Source organism: Toxotes jaculatrix, chromosome 3, assembly GCF_017976425.1.
Source record: "Toxotes jaculatrix isolate fToxJac2 chromosome 3, fToxJac2.pri, whole genome shotgun sequence".
Taxonomy (NCBI): domain Eukaryota; kingdom Metazoa; phylum Chordata; class Actinopteri; family Toxotidae; genus Toxotes; species Toxotes jaculatrix.
This window is the reverse complement of record NC_054396.1, coordinates 20587790-20613208: the sequence shown is the minus strand read 5'-3', so window position 1 is coordinate 20613208 and position 25419 is coordinate 20587790. Positions and strand designations below refer to the sequence as shown.

Genomic DNA, 25419 nt, shown 5'->3' with positions numbered 1-25419 from the left:
CATTTTTGCATCAATCTTGGAAACTGTGTCTACTGCAAATATATTCTGGATGGTTTTGAGGACAGTAGACTGAAAAAAAAAAACATTCAAATGGTCGTTCTTGTAGACTATAAAGTTTTAAAATAATGTCTCAGTTTTAGTATTAAATTGTATCTCAGTTTAAAACTGTACAGAATATCTTGAATCACGGTCTTGAATAATTTATTTGAAAACAGTGCTTCTGTTTCATTCAGGTTGTAATGTGTGAGTCAGGAAATGCATACTTCATATTAGCCTACAGATGATGAGAGTTTGAAACTGTGTGCGGAAATGATGTGAAAATATATGTCCCAATTAAGGGAACTGTGATCTGTCACTGTGAACACACACTGCTGTTTTTCCCTACCAACACCTCTGTATGGCAGGAGCCTGATAATGTCTGGAAACAAAAACGTGCAGTTCTCTGCTTATATATCATTTCATGCACTAACCGCCCCTCAATTTTCTTCTGTTCAGGTGAATGTAATCACAAAAACATGCGTGCGCAGTTTTCATCTTTGTGAATGTAATTACTTTGGAGGCCTGTAGGATGTGAGGGGGCTTTTAGGTGTGCAAATGTATTCAGAGTGTGTGTTTTCTTTCTCTTGTATCTCTGGAATACTCTCAGAGGAAGTTGTAAAAAAGAAAAAAAAAAGTAGGACTCCTGAGAGTTGAAATGCTGCGGCCGTCAGATTGGATCAGGATTTAAAATATCAGGCCGGCAGGCAAGCAGCCATGCTGCAGCGACCCTGTAGAAACAACTAAGCGCTCGCATTCTGACGGTTGATAAAAACAATTCGCATCTAGGCAGTGCTGATGGCCCCACATTTGTCTGCTTGAGGAAGGCTCCTTCCAGAACTTGTTAACTGACAGAGGCAATGATTTGAGTTGTTGAGTGATGGTTCGCCTGCACCTGGGTGGCAGGCTGGAGGAGAAGTGGAGAGATTAAGGATCGGGGAGGAGGGTGTATTGGTGTGCTCTGAATTGATGGAGGAACTTCTCTGGGGCCTCAAAAACATTGGAAACGGGTGAAGTCTGACTGGAAAAATTTGCAGTGTTTTCATACCAGAGTCAAAACCTGAAGACTTGAGAATCAACTTGGATGTGAATTTTGATGACTTGAACTCAGACTTGCACTTGATGTTGACACATCAACTTTAGTTATGCACTCTTGTAAGAATCAGCTTAAATTTTGATGTGAATGCCAACAGAAAATGCCTCAGGAAACAAAACAAAAGCATAACCAAAAAAAGAGACAAACTCTTAAAGTAAGACTATGTAACATTTGCTGAACTGTGGCCATTGTTGCCACAAATGACGATGACAGGATAATGGCACACCGACCTCACTTCATTTCCCAAAAGTCTAGTCTAGGCGAGTCGGTTACATAACAAACATTTTCAGTAGTTGATTTTGACAGACTACATGCTGTGTAACAGTAGTAGAGACATACAGTAAATATTCTAAACTAACTAAGAACTGTTAGTTACACAGCAATATCTATCTTTGCAAGTTCTCTAAGCTTCCATATAGGTTACACCACATGAAGTAGGGCTGTAGCAGCAAAATCCTCAAGTGTATTGAACGGTTGCATTTTATATCTTATGAATTCCACTTTTCCTTTCAGGGAGAAAGACTGCGTTATTTCTTTTTTTCAAAAGATACATGGCTTCGCTTAAAAGCAGCATGAATTGATTTTTTTTTTCTGAAAATATCTGGCTCTTCAGCTGCTAAATCCCCCACTATGTTCACCAGCTAGTTGCAAACTTTGTCTGCCCTTTTGCTCCTGGGTGGGTGGGTGCGATGCAGTGGGTTTGTCACAGCATTTTCTAAGTAGCCTGTTGGAAATGAGGTTGCTATAACTAAAGATGCTAAAACATTCCACAGAGCAGAGGACAACTACCGAATTGGACGATGATTCTATGTGATCAACTGTTGATATAAAATTATTGATTAGTTTTAAACATTAACTTGAGTACCCTTGAACTTGGACTTACATTTCATACTGAGGACTTAAGAATCAACTTGAACTTGGGGTTTGGTAACTTCACCATAACATAACGGAAGATCTCTGATGCTCCATCTACTTGATACCAGTAGGGAGGAATCAGTGCCATCTCTAGAGTAGCAGTGCAACATTTGTGCAACAAGCAAAGAGCAGCAGCTGCACAAACACAAGGGTACTGAGCAGAATCACTCAATCAACCCTGAACCCTGTAATAGAGCAAGTGTTTGATCACCAAACCAGTGCATCTGTGTTGAAATGAAACCAGAACAGGAAAAGCTTTAGCTGCACATGCACAAGTGAGACATTCAGTTTTCTTAGCAGCTCCTTGAAGCACTTTCAAACATCGACACACCATTTTTCCCATGAGTACTTCCAATGACAGCAGCAATATGTCACATCCTCTACCTTTGTGACCTGTGTGACACATATGAATATGTTTATTATTATTAGTTTGTTTCTCATGTCTTTTTTTTTTTTTTTCATCTCACATGCTTGGCCACCTGTGGAGCCCCCGCAGGGTTCTGAGGCTATGTGACAGTAATAACCATACTCAGCCTGCACTGCCCCAAGGCACGGCCTTTGTGTTTGCTCCACAGTGGAGTGACACAGCTGTCTCTAGTATTTCACTGTCTGGAATAATGCGGCGTCACAGGGGCCAGATTGTCCCTCCTAATCTTCTGGCAGGCGAAAAAGACTGCCACGATGAATCACGCTTTGGATTCAGTTCTATGAATAAATAAATGATCATGGCCGCCTCAGAGGCAGCAAGATATGGAATTTTTTCTTTCTTGCTTGCAGGTGATGACATATAGATACCACATGAGAGTACCATATGAACTATACACAGGCTAGGTTTATTAAAAATAGATTTAATGCATAAATGCATCATACGAGTGACAGTATATGATGATAAGATGACTGTAATTTCAGACCTTTGCTCTCTGTTTGTAATCTTCTTTTATTCTTAAACTGCACAAGCTGTAAGAGCCTCACTAATGCTCAAGAGTATAAACATAATTTTTATTCACTTTGTCCAAAACAAAATAATTTTATGGTTCATTTAGCTGCCATTGTTGCAAACCATTGTGAATATTTTTAGTGGGCTGAGTTTAACTTAAGGGGGTAAGGGAGTATGACACAACTTGTTAACACAGATGATTAGATTCCTCTCCATTTCTAAGCATAACTATTTTGTGCAAGCAAGAGTAAAGACCTTAAAATCTCAACAGTGAATTTGCTCCACAATGTGTCTTAAACTATAGGTCATCGTGCCACTGAAACTGTGGGTCTCTTTTGTCACGGGCCATTACTTTCCAAGATTAGAGGTACATTTTAATGAGCCCGCATCCCAGAGCAAGGCCAAGCCGATGTAGTTTTGAACCAAAACATAAAAACAAAAAGTCTCTTCTTCACGTTTGTTCCCCAAACTGTCAGCCATTATCCTGTCAGACTCAGCCTCAGGGTATGAGTGTGTGCTTGTGTGTGTGTGTTTGTACGCTGAGTGACTGTGTTGACTGTAGTTTATAAAACTCATTACATCAAGTCCCTAACCTCTACACTGACCTCCCTGTCTGTCATATGCAACGGTTTGATTTTTTTGTTTTGGTTGACGATGATAGATAGTGAGGAGGGTCAACTTGTTTGTGATGAAATGGGTCCCTCCATCGACTTAAGTGAGCCCAATTGAAATGTTCGCATTAAAGAACTATTGATTTTCTATTTTCTGCACACCATTTATAATTCTATGGATTACCTTTCCCTGGCTGCTTTTCCCTTGTGTGCCTACAAGTCTTATATAGAAACTCCATGGTGCTAAAGACTGCTGTATTCAAATGCACCTTGTTAACATTTTTAGGAAGAATAGAGGATTAGAACAGCCTCGTCAAAACGTTCACAGAGATGGAGTATATTTTGCACTGAAGCTCACAATTCTCATTTGGGCTTTGCTTTTTCCACAAGAAGGCACTTCAATTCTCCCTCTGAGATTCATGAAAATGAACAGAGATTATATGGCGTGCTGCTGCTACAGAAAAGACAAACAGGAAATAAAAACTCTTCTCTTCTCCCGTCCCTTTCTTGATTAGGCACCAAGGTAGAAAATAGGAGCGGAAAACAGCTGCTGTTGAAACAAACTGTTGACAGTGCATGTCGGGCGCCGCATAAAGTCATCTACCTGTCTCATACCTATTGTTATTTATAGTTCCGTTGGAGCTGTTTCTCCTCAAGGATATTTCTTTGCAATGGCTTTAACTGTCTGCAAACCAAACAGAATCAGAAATGGAGGTCCAAAGGGCTCCCCTGCTCCTCCACCCTTGTGCACGCTTTAGTGCTTTAATTCTATCAGTGCAGCGCACACACCCTATCCAATTAGGCAGTGTAATGGGATTGCTGGGTAGGGTCAAGATCTGCACTCATTTCTCCCGTTGGACACCACCATCAGAGCGGCTACCACTTGGGATCAGACCTCATCTTCTCCCCCTCTTTCTCTCTTTTCCTTTCTGTCTCTCTCTTCCTCAGTATAAGCTTCACTGTATTTTTCTCTGTCTAGCTGTATTTCATGGTGTAATGGTTCTGCCGCTCATTTCTTCATGACTCAGCAGCAGTTTTGGGGAGACGTGAGAGAAGAAGCTCAGTCTTGTGGGTCATCTCATTAAGTTCAGCAGAGGATTCTGGCATGTTTTAATGGTGTCAAGAGGGGAAGCTCCTGTCAATCAGAACACTGAATATTAAGGGACAAAGTGACTTTACTTTGTTGAGGTTGAACTTTACGTCATGTCAAACTACCTGTGAGATGGGAGGAACTACAAAGAGAGAAACAGACTTTCTGAAATTCAGTTTGCTTTATTGCGAGAGAGAAATTGATATTCTAATCACCCCCACTTTATGGCTAATTTGTCCTGCTTTAAACTGTAGAGAACCTAATCTAGCTACTAGGAACCTATGCAAATAAGGGCTGCCAGCTCTCCCCCCATCTTTTCCCTAATATTAACATTATACTGACACCAATTTAGTCAGCAGCCACACTCAACAGGATATTAGCTGCCAGTCCCTTCAGCTCATCTTTATTTTTACTCAGTGTGCACACGTGCCAGGGTTAGATAAGCTTGTGCCAGTTCGTCAATACTTTTCCTGCCTATTTCTATCCCTTTATGACAGAAGTGGGCCGTGACTACCAGGCTTTTTGCTCCGGGGAGCGTTACTAGAGCATCCTCTCCCCTCATTAGCCACGGCCCTGCCCAGGATACTGCCTGGTCCCCATGTCTGCCGTCGGCATCTGTGAGCAGTACATCGTAACCAACATGCACATGCTCACACACGTGTATGCACGTGCCAAGACCCCAAGCAGTTGGTGCTACATTAGCCTGCTAATAGCACAGGAAGGAAATCCCAAGGAGAGGAAAGATGCATCCCCACCCTCTGCATGCTCAGGACTTCTGTTTCCTTCAATTAATCACAATTCAGTTTATCAAACTGACACTTGAGAACACCGACATCTACTCTAGGTCACTGTTTTTTTCCTTTCTCAGGAGAGCCATGCTTTCAAGCACATTCTCCTTTACTGTTTTTGATCTAGGTTAATCTAATTTTCCCTGATTTTAGGATTTTATTCAAACTACATTGCATAAGAGAGACTTGGAAAATCTTGGCAAACATAAATTTCAAGCTTATTTTAATCTTTCCATGGCTCAGGATTGGTCCCAACCCAGACTTTAAAACTCACTTCTTCAGGCTAGAGCACCATGATTTCTTTGTGGCTCCCAGCAGGTACATCGATAATCACAACACACTGATTTTTTTTCTTCTTTTACTCCACTAACTCCTGTCTCTGAGTTTCTAATTAATTCAGTTTTATGCAAACTTTTTTCTGGGCCTTTTATTATCCAAATTACTTCTCTGCACGGCTCTGTCATTAGTTGCGGCTGGATTACAGAGAGACTCCCCATAACCGTGCTGTTGATTTTTACAGCAAATTTAAATCATTTCTCAGTACTAGTTCTTGGATTGCTTCATTTTCCACCCAGCTATTCCCCGAGCTCCACTGGGTTTAATAATTGCTGCCAGCGTACACAAGTTGATAGAAATGTGTGCTTATGTTGCTGCATTTCTTCCATCCTACCCTTTTATGGTCTAATTTATTATTTATTCTCTGCCACATATGGTCATTAACAGGACTCATACTAACGATGTGATGACGCTCATCGGTATAGTTGGTGGATTACCGCATGTCTTCCTCTGGCTTTTGAGGGTCAGTCACTATTTCAAGGCTCTGGATTCAGGTTTAATTGGAACTGTGGACCAGAACTACAGAAAATCTCTGTTTCAGTTTGGCACAGAGCTAGAGATGTCTGCAGTTGCTGCATTATAAGTTGCCTGCATTATCATTTCATTGGAGCATTACTTCCCAACTAAATTCAGTCAGTGCAGTTGGCTCACATGTTGGAATATTATTATTTCCTTTCATATAATATTATTATTTCCTTTTATTATTTCACTTCACTGTTCAAATGGAACAGTATGCCCCCTTTTAACAAAAAAAGTCCAGATAAAATTATACGTGTGATAATGAGATGCATTGCTTTTTCCTTTTGTGTTTGTAAGTGTTGATTGGATTACTTTACACATTCCAAGCTATATTAGCACTCAGGCATGACGCTTTTTTAAGGTGAGCTTGCTGCCTGAAAAATAATATTTCCTCAGCATTAAATGCTAAATGTGTTTGGCTTTTTTTCCACGTTGTGCAGGAGGAGTGCAGACAGAGACAAAGCTGCTGTCAGGAGGAATCTTGTATCCTGTGTGAATTAATTTTGACTGGATCTGCTTATATACAGGTTGAGCTAAAAGCAGGTGGCTGCTGGCTGAAATGGTGATAACAACTGCGAGTCCACAGAACCTCCGATATTTCCTTTGACATCAAATATTCCCTTTGAGATACCAGACGGCTAATAGCTGGGCTCTTAGACTGTCTCGGGTTGTGATCGAAGCTCTTTGCTCCAGGCTGAGGTCACTGGTCCTAATACATGTTAGACAACTCATTTATTTCTCAAGGTGCATTTCTATTTTTTGTGGGATTTCTATAACTCTATAGCGTAAATAACTGTAAGGCGTGTGAAGGCGGGTGGCCCAATCAAACATGACATTGCAGGCAAGCACTGGAACCATCAAAGTGTCACTCAGATGGTGAGGCGTCTTCGTCATTGCTGACAAGTATTTTACTCTCTTCTTCTTGCTCTTTCCCCTCCTCTCTTTTATTCTCTCAGTGTCTCTGCAGTACGTACAGTACATTGCCAGTCTCTTTGAACTGGGTATAAATTTCTGTATGCTTTGGTGTTTGAGGATTTTATGTCCTCTCCTGGGTTTATATGTGTTTAGTTCTTTTCCACTCAAGAAAGACCTGGATATTATTTGAAGTTCTGGGATGCTAGTGCCGATATATCTCAATAGTCCTTCATAGACATTTTGGGAAATACTTAATAGCTTTCTTGCCAGTTAGTTGAGAAGACTGATACTACTCTAATGTATGATAAACATGAAACCAGCAGGTGGTTAGTTTAGCTTAGCACTGCGCCTGGAAATGGGGAGCTGGTTGTTTGGCAGCCTTACAGTGACGACAAGACTCCAGGAAGTCACTGCTCCCAACCGAGAAAGAGTGCACCTCATTAAAACCCCAATCCTTCATTCAGCACTTCAGTTGTTTTAGCTAATGAGGTATAACCCGTTAACTGGTGAGATTTGGAGGTGCTAGTATGCGGAGTTTGTTTTTTTAGCCGTTTACCTTGGTTTCCAGTGTTTGTGCTAAGCTAAGCTAACTGCCTGCAAAAATTAGAATGTTCTCTATTAGAATATCTTCTCATCTAACTCAAGAAAGTGAATAAGTGTCAAGATGTGAAATCAAAATGGCTGTAACAGTGCTTATTTAAGGATTTCAAGGACAGCTACTAAATGTACCCTGAGGTGAGATTGTTTTATCCACTGCTATTTCCAAAGTCAACTCAACTGAAACTGAACTGTCAAAATTTGGATTTAAATCAGAAATTACATGATCCAAAGAACAAGAAAACAGGATTATGAACAACTGGAACTCAGCACCAGCTTTTCAGTGCGTGACAGTTTCTGAAATTTTGTGCTGCGAACACATTTCGCTCTGTACCGAAGAAGCATTGAGGTTTAATACCCAGCAATGAAAGACAGGCAGGGCGAGCTGCGGTGGCACTCCTAGAGTGGTGTCATTTTCCAGACACACTTCAGAGAGAACAAAATTTTTCAGCATGTTTATTGCTGTCTTTCCTCTATCTGTGTCTATTATTTCTGTAATTTTCTGGCTGTCGTCTCAGTTCATCCATCATAGGTTACATTCATTCACTGTCTTTCTCTGTCTTAATTGTCCTGAATTCAGCGCCGAGGCTTAGGCTCTAAATCTCTGTTTTTCTTGCTCTCCTTTTCGTCCATGGGTAAGTTGATGCTGCTCCTATTTTCAGGTCTGAAACTCATTGAATAAAACCCAATCTTCCCTTCCCCCAGTTCTCCACTCCTCTGCCTCCCCCCCTCACTCATTCTGATAAATTATGCACAGTATTTCACTTTGATGGGGGACTAATTGCTCCACTTCTATGTGTGGATCTTCAATAAACAACTTGATGCACGAAAATAAGTGAAATTATTAGATGAGTGTTAACAATGTAATGTTGAGTGGTAAACTGTGGTTCCCTAAGCTAGTGATTAAGTAAAATAGCTACAAAAATTGCTGCGATAAGAACAAGATAGCTGCAAGACAACTCGAAAAATAAACCACCACCACTGGATCTTGGCGTTCAGTCTTCACTGCTGTATATCTGAGGCACTGAGAGCCGCTTTGCCCTCGAGGCACTGTGCCAGTCGACTCTGCTTAGACTTGTCAGTAGAGTGAATTAGGAAATACAGTAATGTTTGGTAATATTGTGTGACTGGAGCTTTTGCAGTTGTGAGGGATTTTCTGTTGTCGAGAGAACCTCTAATGATGCTGTTATCTGGAGCTCGAAGCCTGATTAGCCTGACGGATGGAGCAGACGTTGGCAGCCTGAACTCCTCTCTCCTGTCAGCCTCACTGTGCTTGTAAATGAATTTGTGTGTGTGAGGAGAGAGAGGAGAGTTGATGAGTGTGTGGGGGAGACAGATACAGAGACTGACAGACACATACACAGCCTGATAAGAGAAAATAGGACCCTCCTCCTCTTCCTCCTCTGCCCTCAGTCGAGCTTACACACCAACACCAAACCACTGCAAACGAGCCATGGAGCAAAAAGTGAGCAGCCGCCTGCCTGACTGTCAACCCACCAATGTGTAGGAGGAGGAGGAACACATGCCTAATCTTCTTATAATCTCATCCAGAGCTGCCTTTAAATCATTTACCTGTATGTTTCCTGGTTAGAGGGAGGGACTCTTTGGTTTGAAACTAGATGGGGAGGAAGGATGTGACAAGAATTAAAACTCCCTGAATGGAAGCTAAATGTGTGCATGTCTGTCTGTGTGTGTGTGTATGTGTGTGTGTGAGTTGGAAAGTTCTGTTCCCTCTCGGCAAGTATTGGCAGTCAACAAATATTCACCACATGCAGAGGGTGTTATTTTCTGTGTTAGCCTTTTCTCGAGGATATTGTTACTGCACCTTTGAGACCGTCCTCAGAGAAATGAAGGCATTGGGCAATTGCTGGGCACTTAAAACAAGCTATGTTTACATTTTCCTGACAAGTGACCTTTTGTGGCCGTGTGAATAATTCTTGTCGTCTGTCAGAAGCAGAGGTGGATGTAGCATGAGGTAATTATAGTGCTGTAAAACCTTTGGCACAGGAGACCGTTCTCAGTGTGGACAGTGTTAACTGAATTGTTTTAACCTTATAGCCCTAGAGATGCCATGTGAAGCTTTCTTGTAAACAAAATTGTGATTTACTGTTTCTCACCAAATGCATCATATGTATAATAAACCCCCAAATCAACAACGACTGTCTGTCCACCACTTAGGTGTATCTCAACAACTACCTGGACGGATTAAGGTCAGATTTTGTACAGGTATTCATGGTCCCCAAAGGATGAATCCTACTGATGAATCCTTCCTCTTCCTTCCTTTAGATGGACTGACACAAAACTTTGTACAGACATTCATGTTCTCATGTGGTGTATCCCAATAGCATCCCATCATCCTCAGCTGGGGCACAGCTTAACTGAGCTACTAATATTGTTTTAGACTCTTTTTGTTGTTTCATTTTCTTGTAGCATCATATGCATTTTGGACGGCCCGACCAAACAACCTGCACTGCCATTTAGTTTAGAAGACTCATTGGTGCCTTCATGGCAAAATATTGCTTGTATATATATATATATATGGACATCAGCGTATGATTTATATGTGTCTGTACAATGTATAAATGCGTCTGTGAGATCCGTGCCAAGCCCTCAGGTTACAGAGGGGCGTCTTTGGTCCCCAGGGTCTTAAACCCTGTCTACCACTAGACCCCCATCTAAATTCAGCCGCTGCTGCTGCAACCCTTCATCCCTCTTTTTTCTTTTCCTTGCTCTTGTTAACTCATTTTCTTGCCTTCTCTCGATTGTCCCTTTTGTGGTGTCCATTTCCCTCACCTGCCATTTTTCAATCCAGCTTGTTCTTCGCTCTCTGTGTCTCTCTTTTTCTTGCTGTTTATATTCACTATATGTCTTGATTTTTATATTCTCATCTCCTCTCACCGCTGTTCTCTCGTTCTATTGGTTTTGTTCAGCTCGGCCATGGCTTTCCTTACCCACCACCAACAATTCTGACAGTTTCTGTTGATTGTTGCAGATTTAAATTCTCTCTCTCTCTCTCTCTCTCTCTCTCTCTCTCTCTCTCTCTCTCTCTCTCTCTCTCTCTCTCTCTCTCTCTCTTTCTTACTCACTGCCTCTTTGTCTCCTGGCAGACAGCAGCAGATTGCAGGCTGGACAGGGGATGTGGGTGTTTGACATCACACACAAAGCTGAGGGCCATGAACAATGTCTGCATGTACAAACATAACAGGTTATGTTATTTGCACACATGCATGTGTACACACACACACACACACACTCACATATGCTCCCATTCCCATTCTACATCAATGTGCATGCACTTAATTGAATAGACTTACGCTAAATTATATAAAAAGACAAAGAAGTAAGTGTTTTCTATACCTGGCCGGACTGACAGTCCTGACAGAGAGGTGGACATGCAGATAGAGAGCTTACAGAATGTCGAGTACATGTATGCTATTATCATATTTTTGCAGCACAAGAGCAGATTAGTATTTTAATGGTGCAGCCAGCGGAACAAATGATTGGCAAAGGGCTGTTTTTCATCCTGCTTTCATAACTGACTCATTTTATTCACCCCGATGAAGACCACATCACGATCCCCCTACCCCCAACCCCTCTCTCTCTTTATATTTATATAAATATCCCTTTCTCTCATTTAGTATGGTGTGCATGTGTGTATTGTGTAGCATTGCAAATGGCTCATTGGAAACAGAGTAAGCCTTAATCAGTTGTGATGAGGAACTTGTTTGTACCTGCAGCTGTGATTACAGCGCTTGAAAACAACAGCTAAACAGTTCAGCTTATTAAGAAATGGAACAGAAATATTCAAACTTGAAGCTTGGATTCTGCCAAACTGTCTCCACCCTCTGTCACAAACAAATTATTTTATGCAAAGCTGGAACTGTAAAGTGGGAGGTCACTGTGGAAATGTTCCCACTCAGTGTCTTACTCTGCAGTAATACAGCCTAATTTTCAGCTACAGCTCTTGGGAGTGGCACAAATTGCATTGCATTTCCCTCCTCCTCAGAGGTGGCTTTTCTTTATAAAATAGGTTAGTACAGAAGCACTGAGTGGCAAGAGAAAAACATCTTGATTCTCTTGGAAGACGAAGACAAAACGTGATCAAATCTCAATATATCACATCATTATGTTGGTGTCAAGGAGTGGAAAAATATCAAAAGCTTGAACTGTCAGTTTTAAAAATACTCTTTTTCGTGATCCATATGATTTTACTGATTCACTGTACATATTAAGTGAACTACAGAGCCAGGCAACATGTTAAACCATGGCAACAGTGAAAGGCATTTCAAGCTGTTGTGTAAAGTAGTAATTACATCTCATATTCAACTTGAAAAAAAAAAAGACAAAGTGCATAGAAACTGAAGCATTAAGCAGTACTTCTAACCATTTAACCAACAGATTAATTTATTATTCTAGTTTAGTTTATTTGTTCAAATGGAAAAGATGGCTTATGTAGTCACTGCTCTAGGCCTGTGCAAAATATTGGTGACTTTATAAACTTTGAGTTTTCATAATTTTTTTACTTCCCATAGGTCATTATTGATCATATAAACAATGAAATGTTTTCTTTTGCAGTAGTGGAAACTCTTGTGCACAAATTGACAGATATATGCAAAATGTTAAATCGAATGTGACATGAAAGCCAACATAATAAATGTGCTTTTGACCTGAAAAGGAAACGTGATAAATTGTGAATTACACTATAAAAGCATCCATCCGTGAAAGTCCAGAACAGAACTTAGTATTCAAGCCACTGACAAATTTGTGTGCATAGGGATTTTGTGTCTAGCTTGTCATTGACTGTGTCTTTTAAAAGGTTGAGAAGCAGCAGGGCCCATATGTAATACTCTGAGGGGCAAGGGATTATTGGTATATTTTATCCAGGACTGCTGGTGCAGACATAATCACAGTTCAGAACAACCTCCTGTGTTGTATGGCTTTTATGTAAAGGATAGAAACACATGCACTGGCAAAAATGTCATTTTCTTTATGTCAGATTACATAACAGAAAAAGCGTAAGCAATATTAAAACCAATCAAAAATAATAACATGCAAGATGGTGCCTAGTGTGTAGCAGGTTTTTGGAGCTGCTCTCACTTTCTTTCTGTTGTTGAAACATTTTAAATCCCTAAATCTCTTTTTTGTCCTTTGATTTTCACTGAGGGATCAGTAAAGTTTATTTTATTGTCATAATTCAAGCATTGATAATGTGTTACCCCCCTGGGAAAATTATTTTTCTTTGTACAGGGGCAGGAATAGAACAAGTCACATGGAGCCTGTATATAATACCTTGCTTATGTAATATAGCACTCCCACTTACACTCACTATACAACCCTCACGACAGTAAGGATAGAATATAAAACTGTTGGTTGGTGGCCAATATAAATCCTGTCTGTTACACAGTACATTCAGATTACATAAGAGACCTTTATTGTCCGTCATGAGATGAAAAACCCTTTGAGAGATCTGCGGCCTTTCTGCAGGAATGAGTCACTTTTCTATGGTTAATTATGGATCAAGACCCAAGATGAGTTTTTCATGTCTGCTTGTGTTACTGTATGTCCTGGCACCCCCCCCCCCCCCCCCCCCCCCACACACACACACACACATATCCATACACACACTGTTCATAATATTAGGCTTATGAGCAGTCAGGCATGTTTCATTAAGGAGACTAGACTTCTCTCACTCACTATCTTCATCACAACAATTTGGCTGATGTATGACTAAATATGTCTGACTGAGTGGTTGACTGAATATTTGAGTTAACCGGCTTTTTAGCTGAATGATGCTACCTGACTAATTAATTAGCTGACTGGATCCGAGCCTGTGTGTTGAATTGGCACATCTCTGGTTGGCTGTGTGACTTGTTCAGTGGCTGGTAGTCAGCTGGTTGACTGACTTGTTTGGTTCCTCAATGACAGAGCGGCTGGTTTGCTGCCTGCCACCCTGGTTAACTGACATACGACCTGCTTCACTCAAAAATGCAAACTCTTTTCTTTCTCTCCTTCTCACCTTGTGCGTTTTTCTCCTGCCATCTTTCTCACATGCAGACAGTGGTTTCAGGCCTACTTTTTTTCAGCCCTCTTTGCATTTCCCCTCCTTTGCTCTACTTCTCCACTCCATTTGTTCTCTCAACTCCATCACTTCAAGTCTTCAGGTCCTTGAATGCTGCTTCTAATGGCTTCACCTCAGATGTGATCTCTCTCTCTCTGTCTCCCCTGGGGTCACACTGACCAAGGTTTCATGCTGCACTGCGCTCATTCAAAACATGTACAGCCTCTCAATAGCACAAAATACACACACAGGATGCGTACTGTACCACTCAAAAGGAGACAGATGGGCCTCTTAATGTGATATATGCACTGCTATTCAGGCCTAATACACGCGGATGGACACAGCGTCTATAAAGCAAGCTTAGTGTGCGTAAAGGAAATATTGGTGTGGCACTTTTTTATAGTGGCAATGTGGCTTTACATAATGTTTTAGTGATAAACATGATGTGTGAATGAAATTGCCCTCTCTCTCTCTCTCTCTTTCACAGACACACACACACACACACACCCTCTGTGCTCTGCTTCACAAACTTCCCAGCATGGATTTTACAGCGAGTCACAGGGGAGGCCAAGGTGTTGACAGTAATGTAAAGGACTCTCTAAACTGTCTGTGCTGTGTAGCTGACTGTGTTTGTGTTGGCCTTCACAGGGGAAGTCGTACATATTCGACCAGGTGTTCCCCACTAACACCACCCAGGAACAGGTCTACAACACCTGTGCCAAGCAGATTGTCAGAGGTGAGTTACATAAACAGCTTGTTTCACTTGTTAGAAAAATTGAGCGGGAACCTGATTCACCATACTCTTGGGATAAGCTTTGCCAGTTTATTCTCCATTCAGTGGGGGCATACATTAGCAGCGCCTTACAAGCATTGGGAAAAGCAATTTCCATGACATGACATAGTCACACGACCTACAGGTATGAACATCAAAATGCACAAATGCATGCTTATATCACGGCTCATATCACGGCACGGCACTGCGGGGACTGCCGAAGCCTGAAAGCCCTAGATCAAACGAAACCAATACCCTTAAGAGTCAAATCGTCTTTCCTTTGCCCCGCCCTCCATCTGTATCTCTCTACATGTCGGCTTCTTTTTTCCCCTTGTTAGGGTCTCATTTTTCTACTACATCAAAGTGACTGTGGAACTCCACTGAACAAGTTCTAGATGGAACATGAAAAAGAGACAGATTTGGTGGGCGAGGTAACTCATGGAGTGTGAGATTACCATGCAGGCCGTGGAAAGAAGAAATAAAGGGGCAAGATGAATCGTAAGGCAGAAAAAATTCATGGCTAGGGATGTAACAAAATGAAGGAATGAGATGAGAAGTGAGATTTGAAATGTGTCAGGAAGAAATGGTAAGCTGGCACATGAAGAGAAAGCTAGTGTGGAGAGACATATCCATGTTTTCTCTTTCTCTCCTTTTTTGGCTTTCTGTCTGTCTGTTTCTCTCTTTTTTTACTGTCTCTTTCTTTTCCCTTTTCACTGTCTTTCTGTCACACTCACGCTGTCTTTCCTCTCGGCCTCCTCTTTTCTTCCCTTTGGGGTGGTCTCTCGTTGTCTGCCTATCTCATCTCCCACTGTCTTTAGTTCCTTTCAGCGACATGCTCTTTATTCATTGTTCTCTTATGTGTTGCGCTCTGTTTGGGTCTGCATATGACCAGCATGGTGGCAGAGGAAGACGTGTTGCTGAGCTGAGAGCTGCGAGGGTACAAGCAGCACAGGAGTGAAGGAGAGGTGGAGAGGGGAGGGAGGGAAAGGGTGCTGCATGGCTTCAGCTGAAAGCCTTTGTGATTAGTCTGTGGTCAGCTAACCTGTGGCAGTTGGCCTTTCAGGGTGATATGTTTTTCTTTATCCATGTTTGACTTTTACCACGGGGGTTTATTAGACTGTGTCAGCAATATGGCATTCAGCAGTGTGCTGCTTTATAACCTCGACTGGTGAGGCCTTGTTGTTTTCACTGCAGCTCCTACCAGATGAATGGTTAGAATAATATATCTATACTTGGTTGGTCCTTTACTGAGTGACTTTAACACTGCAGGTAGGTGTTGTTTACTGTATGTAGCCACAGAGGTCGTTCAGCTTCTGACCAGGCTTAAATACCATGTACTTCTCAGTGCACACAGTCATTATGAAGCACAGTTTGATCTGTCTTTGGAGCAAAGGTCAAAGATATTTGTCTTTGTCTGGGTACTTGTTTGCCTCCCTTTCTTATTGTTGATGCACCTGTCTGGTTAAAATCTGTAATTCCTCCTGACTTTCTTTGTCTCTGGCATTCTTACTGCCATTTTTCATGGACAACATTTCATTGTTGTCTTTGTTGTTTTGTTTCTATCTGTATTGAACATGTTTGTTTTCTTCCTCCTCAATTCAGACGTACTGGGTGGATATAATGGGACTATCTTCGCCTATGGGCAGACTTCCTCAGGAAAGACACACACCATGGAGGTACAGTATCACTAAATAATTCAAATGTGTGTTGTGAAACACGCATGCACATAGACACACACATTTCTCTTCTTTATTTTTTTATAGCATATCCCATCCTCTGCTCTCCCTGACATTACATCTCCCTCTATCACTGTCACCATCGCTCTCTATCTTACTTTCCCAGCCCTCTCTGGGAACCAACCTCCTTTACAACTCTCTCTGGGAAACACCTTGTTCCTTTTCAAGTCAAAAGTCTATGTGCTTTCCTTTCTTTTGCTAGTCTCTCTACTTAAGTCATCCCAGGGTCGACATTTATTCCACTCTTCTCTCACATGTTCTTATCTTGTCTCTTTCTTCTTGTAGGGGAACCTTCATGATCCCCAGGGAATGGGAATCATCCCCCGGATCGCTGAGGACATTTTTGAACATATATTTGCCATGGATGAGAACCTAGAATTCCATATCAAGGTTGGAGTAAAATTTAAATTGTGTCTCTTCATGTGTGCATTTGTGCAGTTGTCACTCACATGGGGATGTGCATGTTCAATTTTGCTCTAACATGCTATGATATATTCAGTGGGAATTCAGCTTGAACCTCTGATGTAATCCTCACATAGATGGGCTGAGTAGAACCAGCTGAGCATCAATAAATCATGATATGTAAACCATGATAATCCCACAATGTTTGTTGTGCTTTTTCCCTTTTACACCACAGTTTTATAATAGAGGATAATACCTCCCCAGGCCCATGGGAGAACAGATTACTGCAACATCATTTGGCATGTTTTTTCAAAGAGCATTCATCTTGTTCCTGTCATTTATCTGTGTCAGTTTCTCTTCCACTCTCTCCCTTTTATTACAAAGATCAGCTGCAAATGTGTTTTTTTTTTTTTTTTTTTTTTTTTTTTTGCTGCAGGTATCCTACTTTGAAATCTACATGGATAAAATCCGGGACCTGCTTGATGGTGTGTCTAAGAAATGTGAAAACACAGCTCACATTTGTTAATGCTTTGTAGCTTTCCATCAGCACTCAGTCAGAAATCCAAACCCTTATAGCTACATAGATTCATAAGGATAAACTCTGAATTATTTGTTTTGTTATTATTTGTGAATTATGATATCGGTGTGGTGTAACAAGTCAGTAAGTTTTGATTGATGATGTTGAATTGAAAAAGTAGCCAACCATGATACTATCCTTTATCTGCTTCAGACAATAAGGCTTAGTGGTTTTATACATTACACACACTGAAGCACCACAACATTGCAGTTCATACTCTTATCACTGAGATACAGTAACCAGTGCAAAATGATGGAGAGGCCCGAACTGAGAGCTGTAGGCAGCATCCTTGTGATTACATCTTTAATGGAGCCAGAGACAGTGGTGAAAGCCCCCATCTGTATGCAGGGGGGTTCTCAGCGGCTGAGCAACATTTAAGCTATGTACAGAAAAAAGAGAATTGAAAACAAGCGGGATGAATCAATGCAGCATAGAGAACACCCTGTGGAGGTATTTGCAAAATGAAAAAGTGGCTGCAGGGTGAGAAAACACACAAACACAGACACACACCTGGGCACAAAAGCACACACAGTCTCCAAGGAAAAAAATAGCCCCACAATCCGGTGAAATTTAATTAACACTGACAAGGACTTTCAAATTTGGATTAACTAATGCAGGAATTTGAGCCAGTGAGTGGCTTTGCCAAAAATTTGTGTTCTGTTCACTGGCATTTGCAGAGGCACATGCTTAACCTCACTATGACTCTGGCAAAAATAGTTCAGTTTCATTAAAAACATTCAGAGCTGAAGCCTCAAATAATTTTTCACACCACATTAGTTTAGTCTGACTCACAAACATGAAGGGAACATAGTCGAGTCCGATTATAGTTGCACTGAGAGTAAAAACAAACTCACAGGGTAGTGTTCATTTGCACACGCACACACATCCACACACACACACACACACACACACACACACACATATATAAATATATACAGGCATAATGCTTTGGGTAAAACAATGACCTCTCTCCTTATTATCTCTCACAACCCAGTGACAAAAACCAACCTGTCAGTACATGAGGATAAAAACAGAGTCCCTTATGTGAAGGTGAGTCCTATTTGTGAGGCATGATTCAATGTGACAGCAAATGTTCATTTTTGCTATTATTTTGATGTTCCTGATGTTGTTTATGTTGTGGGGTTATGTTAAAATAATAGTCTGACATTTTGGAAAATATGCTTATTTGCTTTCATTTTGCCATTAAGCTATCACCAGCAGCCGGTTAGCCTAGCTTTGCACAAAGACTGGGAACAAGGGGAAACAGGTAGCCTAGCTCTGTCAGATGGAAACAGAATACATCGAAGTAGAACTCACTAATTAACACGTTACATCTTGTTTGTTTAATCTATTTAAAAACTTAAGTGTGAAAACGGCAATTTTCCAAGAGCAAATAAGCTTTTGCTTTAAGGATTTGGGAATACAGCAGTAAAGCAAACTGCAAATTTTTGTATTTGTGCAGACCTAAATACACGTGTAATTTCTATGTGCAATTTTAAATGGGATCATTCACTTGCAGATGCAGTATGTTTTTTTGTGTATTTACTATATGTGTAGATGGTGAATGAATGTTCACTTGTGTTTTTTCACTAAGGGCTGCACCGAGCGCTTTGTCACAAGTCCCGAGGAAGTGATGGATGTGATAGATGAAGGGAAGGCCAACCGCCATGTAGCTGTCACCAGTGAGTCACACTTTTGATCTTCCTGATGTTCCGACAATCACACTGTCAGACAGTAAATGTCAGACTTTTTTCACAGTTTAGGTAAAACCATAATAAGGTGCAAAAAGGTGAGACATACATGACAGGATGCAAAGTGAACATCTTGCTCAACAGCTCCATCAGAAAAAAATATGAATTGAATGACATTTTAGATAAGGAGTCTGAATTTGAGTCTTCTCCTTTCTTCACCCTATCATCTCTTTGTTCTTTAGACATGAATGAGCACAGTTCCCGCAGTCATAGCATCTTCCTGATAAACATCAAACAGGAAAATGTGGAGACGGAGCAGAAGCTGAGTGGAAAGCTGTACCTGGTCGACCTAGCTGGTAGTGAGAAGGTAGGATGAATGGGGAATTATCTCTTAAAAACATTAAAGGTAAGGCTTTGCAGGGCTATTAACTCACAATATTGTCAGCAGATATTCAAGTATCAAAGAAGCAGATAAACAATGTTTTAAAGTTCGGAATTTCACCCATAAAGCACTGCACTGAAGTTTTATTAAATTTTAGATTAGAAAGAATCTGTCATCTTAGAGACTGACAACTTTGGTCGCTGTTGGTGTTTTGAGGCACTGTCTCAGCTTAGTTAGTCACCGATGCAATATCAGGGTTTGCTCAGTTTGAGGAATCTAATCGGTTCCACTGATAAAGGCAAAAAATAATTTTTGGAGAACAGTCAAAACTCTCTTTTTTTTTTTTGGTTCAGATAAGCCCTAAAAGAGGCTTCAGCCAAGACAGAGGTCACATTGAAGGGAGCCACAAACAACTAATTGTTCCCCTTTTTCAAGGCCTTTTAGGTGAAATCCGATCCAGATCGCCTTATAACACCTTCTATAAAACAATTTATATCCAGGACAGAGGTCATACTCTGGAAAGCAGAAAGAAAATACATTAGTGGCACAGCTGAACATGACCCTTGGCTCCTGATGTTAATAGTATTGATGCAAAATATAGGCTACAAAAGTGTGTGCTTAGAGTAGTAGACGGCCATATAGTCTGGATAGATGCTGATGCCTGCGGTTCGTAGCTAATAAGTGCTGATGCTGCATATGTGAGTCGTCTTGGCCATCCCCGGGGGTGAAGGAGGAAATGGTTCTGCTCCAGCAACTTCTTAGACTTAGATACACAATATTATTCCTGAACAGGAAGCTGGTGCAAGCTCCATAAAATTCTTTGATATGAGTACTTGCCCTTCTCTATAATTAAGATCCTCATTATCTTGCTGTAAATAATTGTTTCCCATGACAAGTATGACACAATACGATTTCCCTTTCCTATTGAAGTTAAATGTCTCACAGAAACCTTCTCAGAAATCTGTTTGTAACAATTTGTAATACATTGCAATATAATACTACAATTTATGATGGCGTACCCATTGTAGGTAAGAAAATAAATAAATAAATAAATAAATCAAAGTCAGGGGTGACAACCAATGTAGTCATAAATTTATGAGATAAAAACTTGGATATGCTTTGAGATTAAAGTGTATAAGAAAAAACTCACAAATTTAGGAGAAAAATTGCCCCCTCATTACCCCCTCCCCCAGCTGGGAAGGGGGTAATGAGTTTTTTGTTTTGTTTTTTTCTTAACCTACGATGGCCCTAATATGCCATCATAGCATGTGTTGAATGGTATGTTTGTCTGTATACAAATTTACATTTTTGCATGTTCAGCTGACCTGCTGTGCACTGATAAAAAGACTCTCTTAGGTTAGGTGCGCAATTAATTAGAATTTATTAATTGGATGTCTACCAACTAACACTGTCAGCATTTTCCCTATAATTACAACCGTATCACAATGTCAGCTCCAGGAGCCCTCTTTAGAATTTACAGTTACAAATCAGTTCACTCATCAGGATCTGTAAAATAAAGTGTTACAGGAAAATAAATACTGACATTTTAATGCTGATGATATACTTTGCAAACTAATTCCTTCTATGCGTGTGTATCTGTGTCAGGTCAGTAAGACAGGTGCAGAGGGAGCGGTGCTTGATGAGGCCAAGAACATCAACAAGTCTCTGTCGGCCCTGGGGAACGTCATCTCGGCCTTGGCCGAGGGAACGGTATGGTGGAGAAATCTGTGCAGTCTTTCCTTTTTACCAGGACTCAGTGTGCCTAATGCTTTCTTCTCAATGTGTTTTCCAAAATTGAGTCCAGGTGGCAGTGAATTAGCCAAAAGTATTAGATTAGAACAACTTAAATGTCCTGAATTAGCAGATTTGTTTAGTCCCTAATAACATCAACAGTCAGTGGAAGCCAAATCACAGAGTACAGTGAATGATCTCAGCATCCCTGGAATTTTGCCCATAACCTTAAATCAAACCCAACCTTAAAGTAAAAGTTAATTTAGATATTTTGGTGAAATGTTATTTTTCGCTTTCTTGCCAAGAGTTCGATGACAAGATTTATGCCAGTCTCATATTTTTACACTAAATGTAAAAGCTTAAAGTCATCTTGCTTAGTTTAGACATTCTTGTCTTGTAGTTGGGTTGGATGAAGGCTGCAGTGACAAGTGAGCTGGTTTTCTGTCCCGTCCTCCATAATCCCCCATGCTGCTAAATCTGGCAACTTATGTCCAAACTTCACCAAATTCAACCAGCAAATTCACCCACCCCATCCATTCCACCTAATCTGCAGTCCTTCTGGGCTCCATCATCGTAATTAAAACACTCGCCATCTATTATTATATGACTCTGAAGGCTTAGGGAACTCCTCATAAACCTAATGGAAAGGCTTGCAGACTGTAAATGCCTCACAGATCTTTCATAAATCTACTGGCATTCATTCTTTATTCATTGAGCAAGGACGCAGTCTTTTTGAAGGCATTCCAAAGGTTAAAAAGGTAATACTGTGAATGATGCAGCAGATGGAGAGAAACCTCTTCTGTTTTGTTCTCAGCTGATGCTCACTGCACATATTTCACATATTTTTAGTCTTGAAAGGGAAAAGGCCTGCGCATGCTGGTGCAGCAATTTAGAGTGTGTTCCACGGCTTTTTATTCCTCGCCTTTCTGTCTTTTGTACGCCTTTCTCACCATCTCTCATTCCCTTTCTTCCTTCCTTCCGTCCTTTATCTCTTTATAGAAATCCCATGTGCCGTACCGTGACAGCAAAATGACTCGCATCCTGCAGGACTCGCTGGGTGGCAACTGTCGCACCACCATGTTCATCTGTTGCTCTCCCTCTAGCTACAACGATGCAGAGACCAAATCCACCTTGATGTTTGGCCAGCGGTAACATGCTTCCGTGCTCAGTAGCCATGCATTACAGACGCACAACACACACATTTGTGTCCCACTCAGCTGCAGCCGCTGGGATGTTTTTCTGCTGAAATGTGTTCGACTCCTATATGTTGTTCACACATTACTGCCTCCAACTTTGCTTTTGACGACCCAAACACAGCTTTAGAGGCAGGGTTTGTGTTGTGTTGTTTGTGTTTCTGATCGTGCTGGAATTGCTTAAAGAGCGTCTTTTCTAATCTTAAGGGTAAGCTGCGCTCATATGAGTAGAGATTTGGTTTGCTTGCCAGCTTTTCACTCCTATTGCTTACTGTCAACACAAAGAAACTCACAGATGGAAAGAAAAATCCCAGAAAAAAAAAGAAAACCTTATGCAACCATATGCATCTCCAGCCTTTTTCCTCTACCAATGTATTCCTTGAAAAGAGACTGACATGATAGTGTTGGTTGAAGTAAATGATTTATGACAGCGCAAAGAGAGTGACAGAATCCACAGTACATAATTGAATTCTACTGAACAGAAAATTTGGTCTCTTATCTCCCTCTGTCAGCCACAGTAGCTGCTGAACACCACAGCTTTTTTTTTTTTTTAAATCAATATGACGTCAAAAATATTATGACATGATATGAAACGCTTTATGCCACACTTCATTTGGATAGTTCAGCGTTATCAACAAATCAAGTGATAGTAGAAGTCTACAAAGTACAGGTACAGCATTTATAGCAGGCTACTGGAATTCAGTGCCTAGTTTATGTTTATGTTATGTTTTTTTGTCACATGATGTTTGATTATCAGCATTTTACTATCCAAATAAAGCGTTACCTAAATTCTGATGCGATGAGACATCTTTAGATGGGGGCTGTTTGTCTCGCTAATATCAGGGAATGAATGATTAAGGACAACCGTGTTTTCTCACTGGAGTGTGAAATTATGTGATGGCCAGTGATGTGAAATTCACTACCGGAGCTGAGTGCTGTGGCTGCAGCATCATTAATGTTTCAACTCTGTGATGCCACCTCTTTGGGTCCTAATTGAGAAATAATTTATAGTCACATACATACTCTATTCTGTCATGATTGCTATATTTTTATTCGTGGATATATTTTAAGAGGTCTGAAATATTTGTACATTTTGAATTCTTGCCTCTGTATACCTGCCTCTCCTTACATGCACCATCAAACACAGTTGGCAGAAACCCAATTTGCATAGCAATTAATGAGATGCAAGCCCATTTTCATTGAGCAGCCAGGGCTGAAATACCCTTGTTGACAGTTCCCCTATTCTCTGCTGATCTCTCACACTTCTTTTTTTTCCCTTTCTATATCTTTTCCTCTCACCCCCCCATACCCTCACACCTCTGTCTTCCTCTCTTTCTGATTCTCACTGCATCCCTCCACTTAGAGCCAAGACCATTAGGAATACTGTATCAGTGAACCTGGAGCTCACAGCAGAGCAGTGGAAGAAGAAGTATGAAAAGGAAAAGGAGAAGAACAGGTCAATGAAGGAGACTATCCAGAGGCTTGAGGCTGAGCTCAACCGCTGGAGGAACGGTAATACTCACACTATTATCAAGCTGACAGCTCACTAAAAAATATGCTCTTCTAGGGAAGAACTGTGAAGATTGTTGCCCAGGTAGTCTGACATTATAAGTACTTTTTATATATAGTTGCAGAATTATAAAAATCCCTATGAAATTTGGTACAGACATTCATTATCCTCAGAGGATGAAGTCTACTGACTTTGGAGATTCCCCTGACTTTACTTCTAGACCCACCATGAGGTTTGCATATTTGTTTCTGAGTGAAATCTTTCAACAATTACTGAATTGATTGCCATGAATTTTGGCTCAGACATCCACTTTCCCCTCAGGATGAATCCTAATGATACTGATGATCCTCTGACTTTTTGTTCAGCAGCATCATCAGAATAAGACAAAATAAGAAAAAAGTATGCAATAAAAATTAGCAGTATAAATAAACATCTTGAGATCTATTGTGCAAATTCTTCCTCAGCATTGATTTATAAGGTCCAGCTGAAAATTATGACCAGTCACTTATAAAACTGACATTCACAGTTCTTTAAAGAGAACTCCATAATTTTGTCTGACTCATGATGTACAGTTTGAAGAAAAGTATTTAAATTAATGCAGCAGAACCAGAGAGACCATCTTCTATATTCCACACATTCTTCTTCTTGTTAAATCAAAACATGCCTACATTACCCCCAGTGCAACTTGACAGCTGAAAGTTCATTTCGAGATTTGGTTGTGTTATGTTGGTTGCGGCTAGACTCATAGTCAAATTATTGTAGTGAATGATACAAAAGGACTGAAAATACATATATATAATTTAAGAAAGCAACTGTAAACCAGGATCCTGAATCATCTGTTTTATGTTTGGTGAAAAAGATGACCTGCCAAGTTAAAAAAATAAGCCTCTACATGGTCCCCTATAGAAAGATCACTTCACTGTATTTCCCTACTCCACTCTCTCTTCATACACGGAAGAGTACTCACTAACTGGACTGAAACTTTCACCAGCCTGCTACCCTGCAGACATTACTTTTCAGTGCACGTAAGTGCAAGTTTAACCTCATTTCATGTCATCTGAATACGTGCCAGTGGAGATATGGGAGCAGAGAAGCCGAGCAGACTTTCTGGACTTGTGCCCAAAACACTTAAAAATCCTTTTCTGGCTATTTCTATTTCATATTATTCAGACTTTTACACATTGTATAACTGGATTCCCCACACATTGTGCTGGAGGGAAGAGACACTACAGGCTTTATGTTTTATGAATCCTAATGTATTAGTAATCTTCACCTCTACAAGGACTAATCACATCTACTAAAAAGTCATAACTTACACTGGTCCTCATTCCATGTCATTACACACAACCCTGTGTTAGTGCACACTCAAGAACACAAGCACATGAAGCACTACACACACATATTCCCTCGTGATTACACACACACATGCACACACATCTATCCTCTCCTGCTGGACTTCAGGTCGATTCAAATGTCAGTGCTCAATGGTAGTGATCGGTTGACATTCAAGCTGTGTAATGAATCCTG

At 40.7% G+C, this 25419-nt stretch overlaps 1 protein-coding gene across 3 annotated transcripts in view; it reads left to right on the top strand.

Annotated features, from left to right (window-relative positions):
- Positions 1-25419, top strand: part of kif5ab (kinesin family member 5A, b) — a 51043-nt gene that overhangs the window by 1523 nt on the left and 24101 nt on the right. For all 3 annotated transcript variants that reach the window (XM_041033862.1, XM_041033863.1, XM_041033864.1), the window contains exons 2-11: positions 14547-14634; positions 16273-16346; positions 16692-16796; positions 17245-17293; positions 18380-18435; positions 18980-19067; positions 19319-19443; positions 21064-21168; positions 22189-22337; positions 23746-23894. In XM_041033862.1, coding sequence (XP_040889796.1) covers positions 14547-14634; positions 16273-16346; positions 16692-16796; positions 17245-17293; positions 18380-18435; positions 18980-19067; positions 19319-19443; positions 21064-21168; positions 22189-22337; positions 23746-23894 — 988 coding nt within the window. The remainder of the gene's footprint in view (positions 1-14546; positions 14635-16272; positions 16347-16691; positions 16797-17244; positions 17294-18379; positions 18436-18979; positions 19068-19318; positions 19444-21063; positions 21169-22188; positions 22338-23745; positions 23895-25419) is intronic.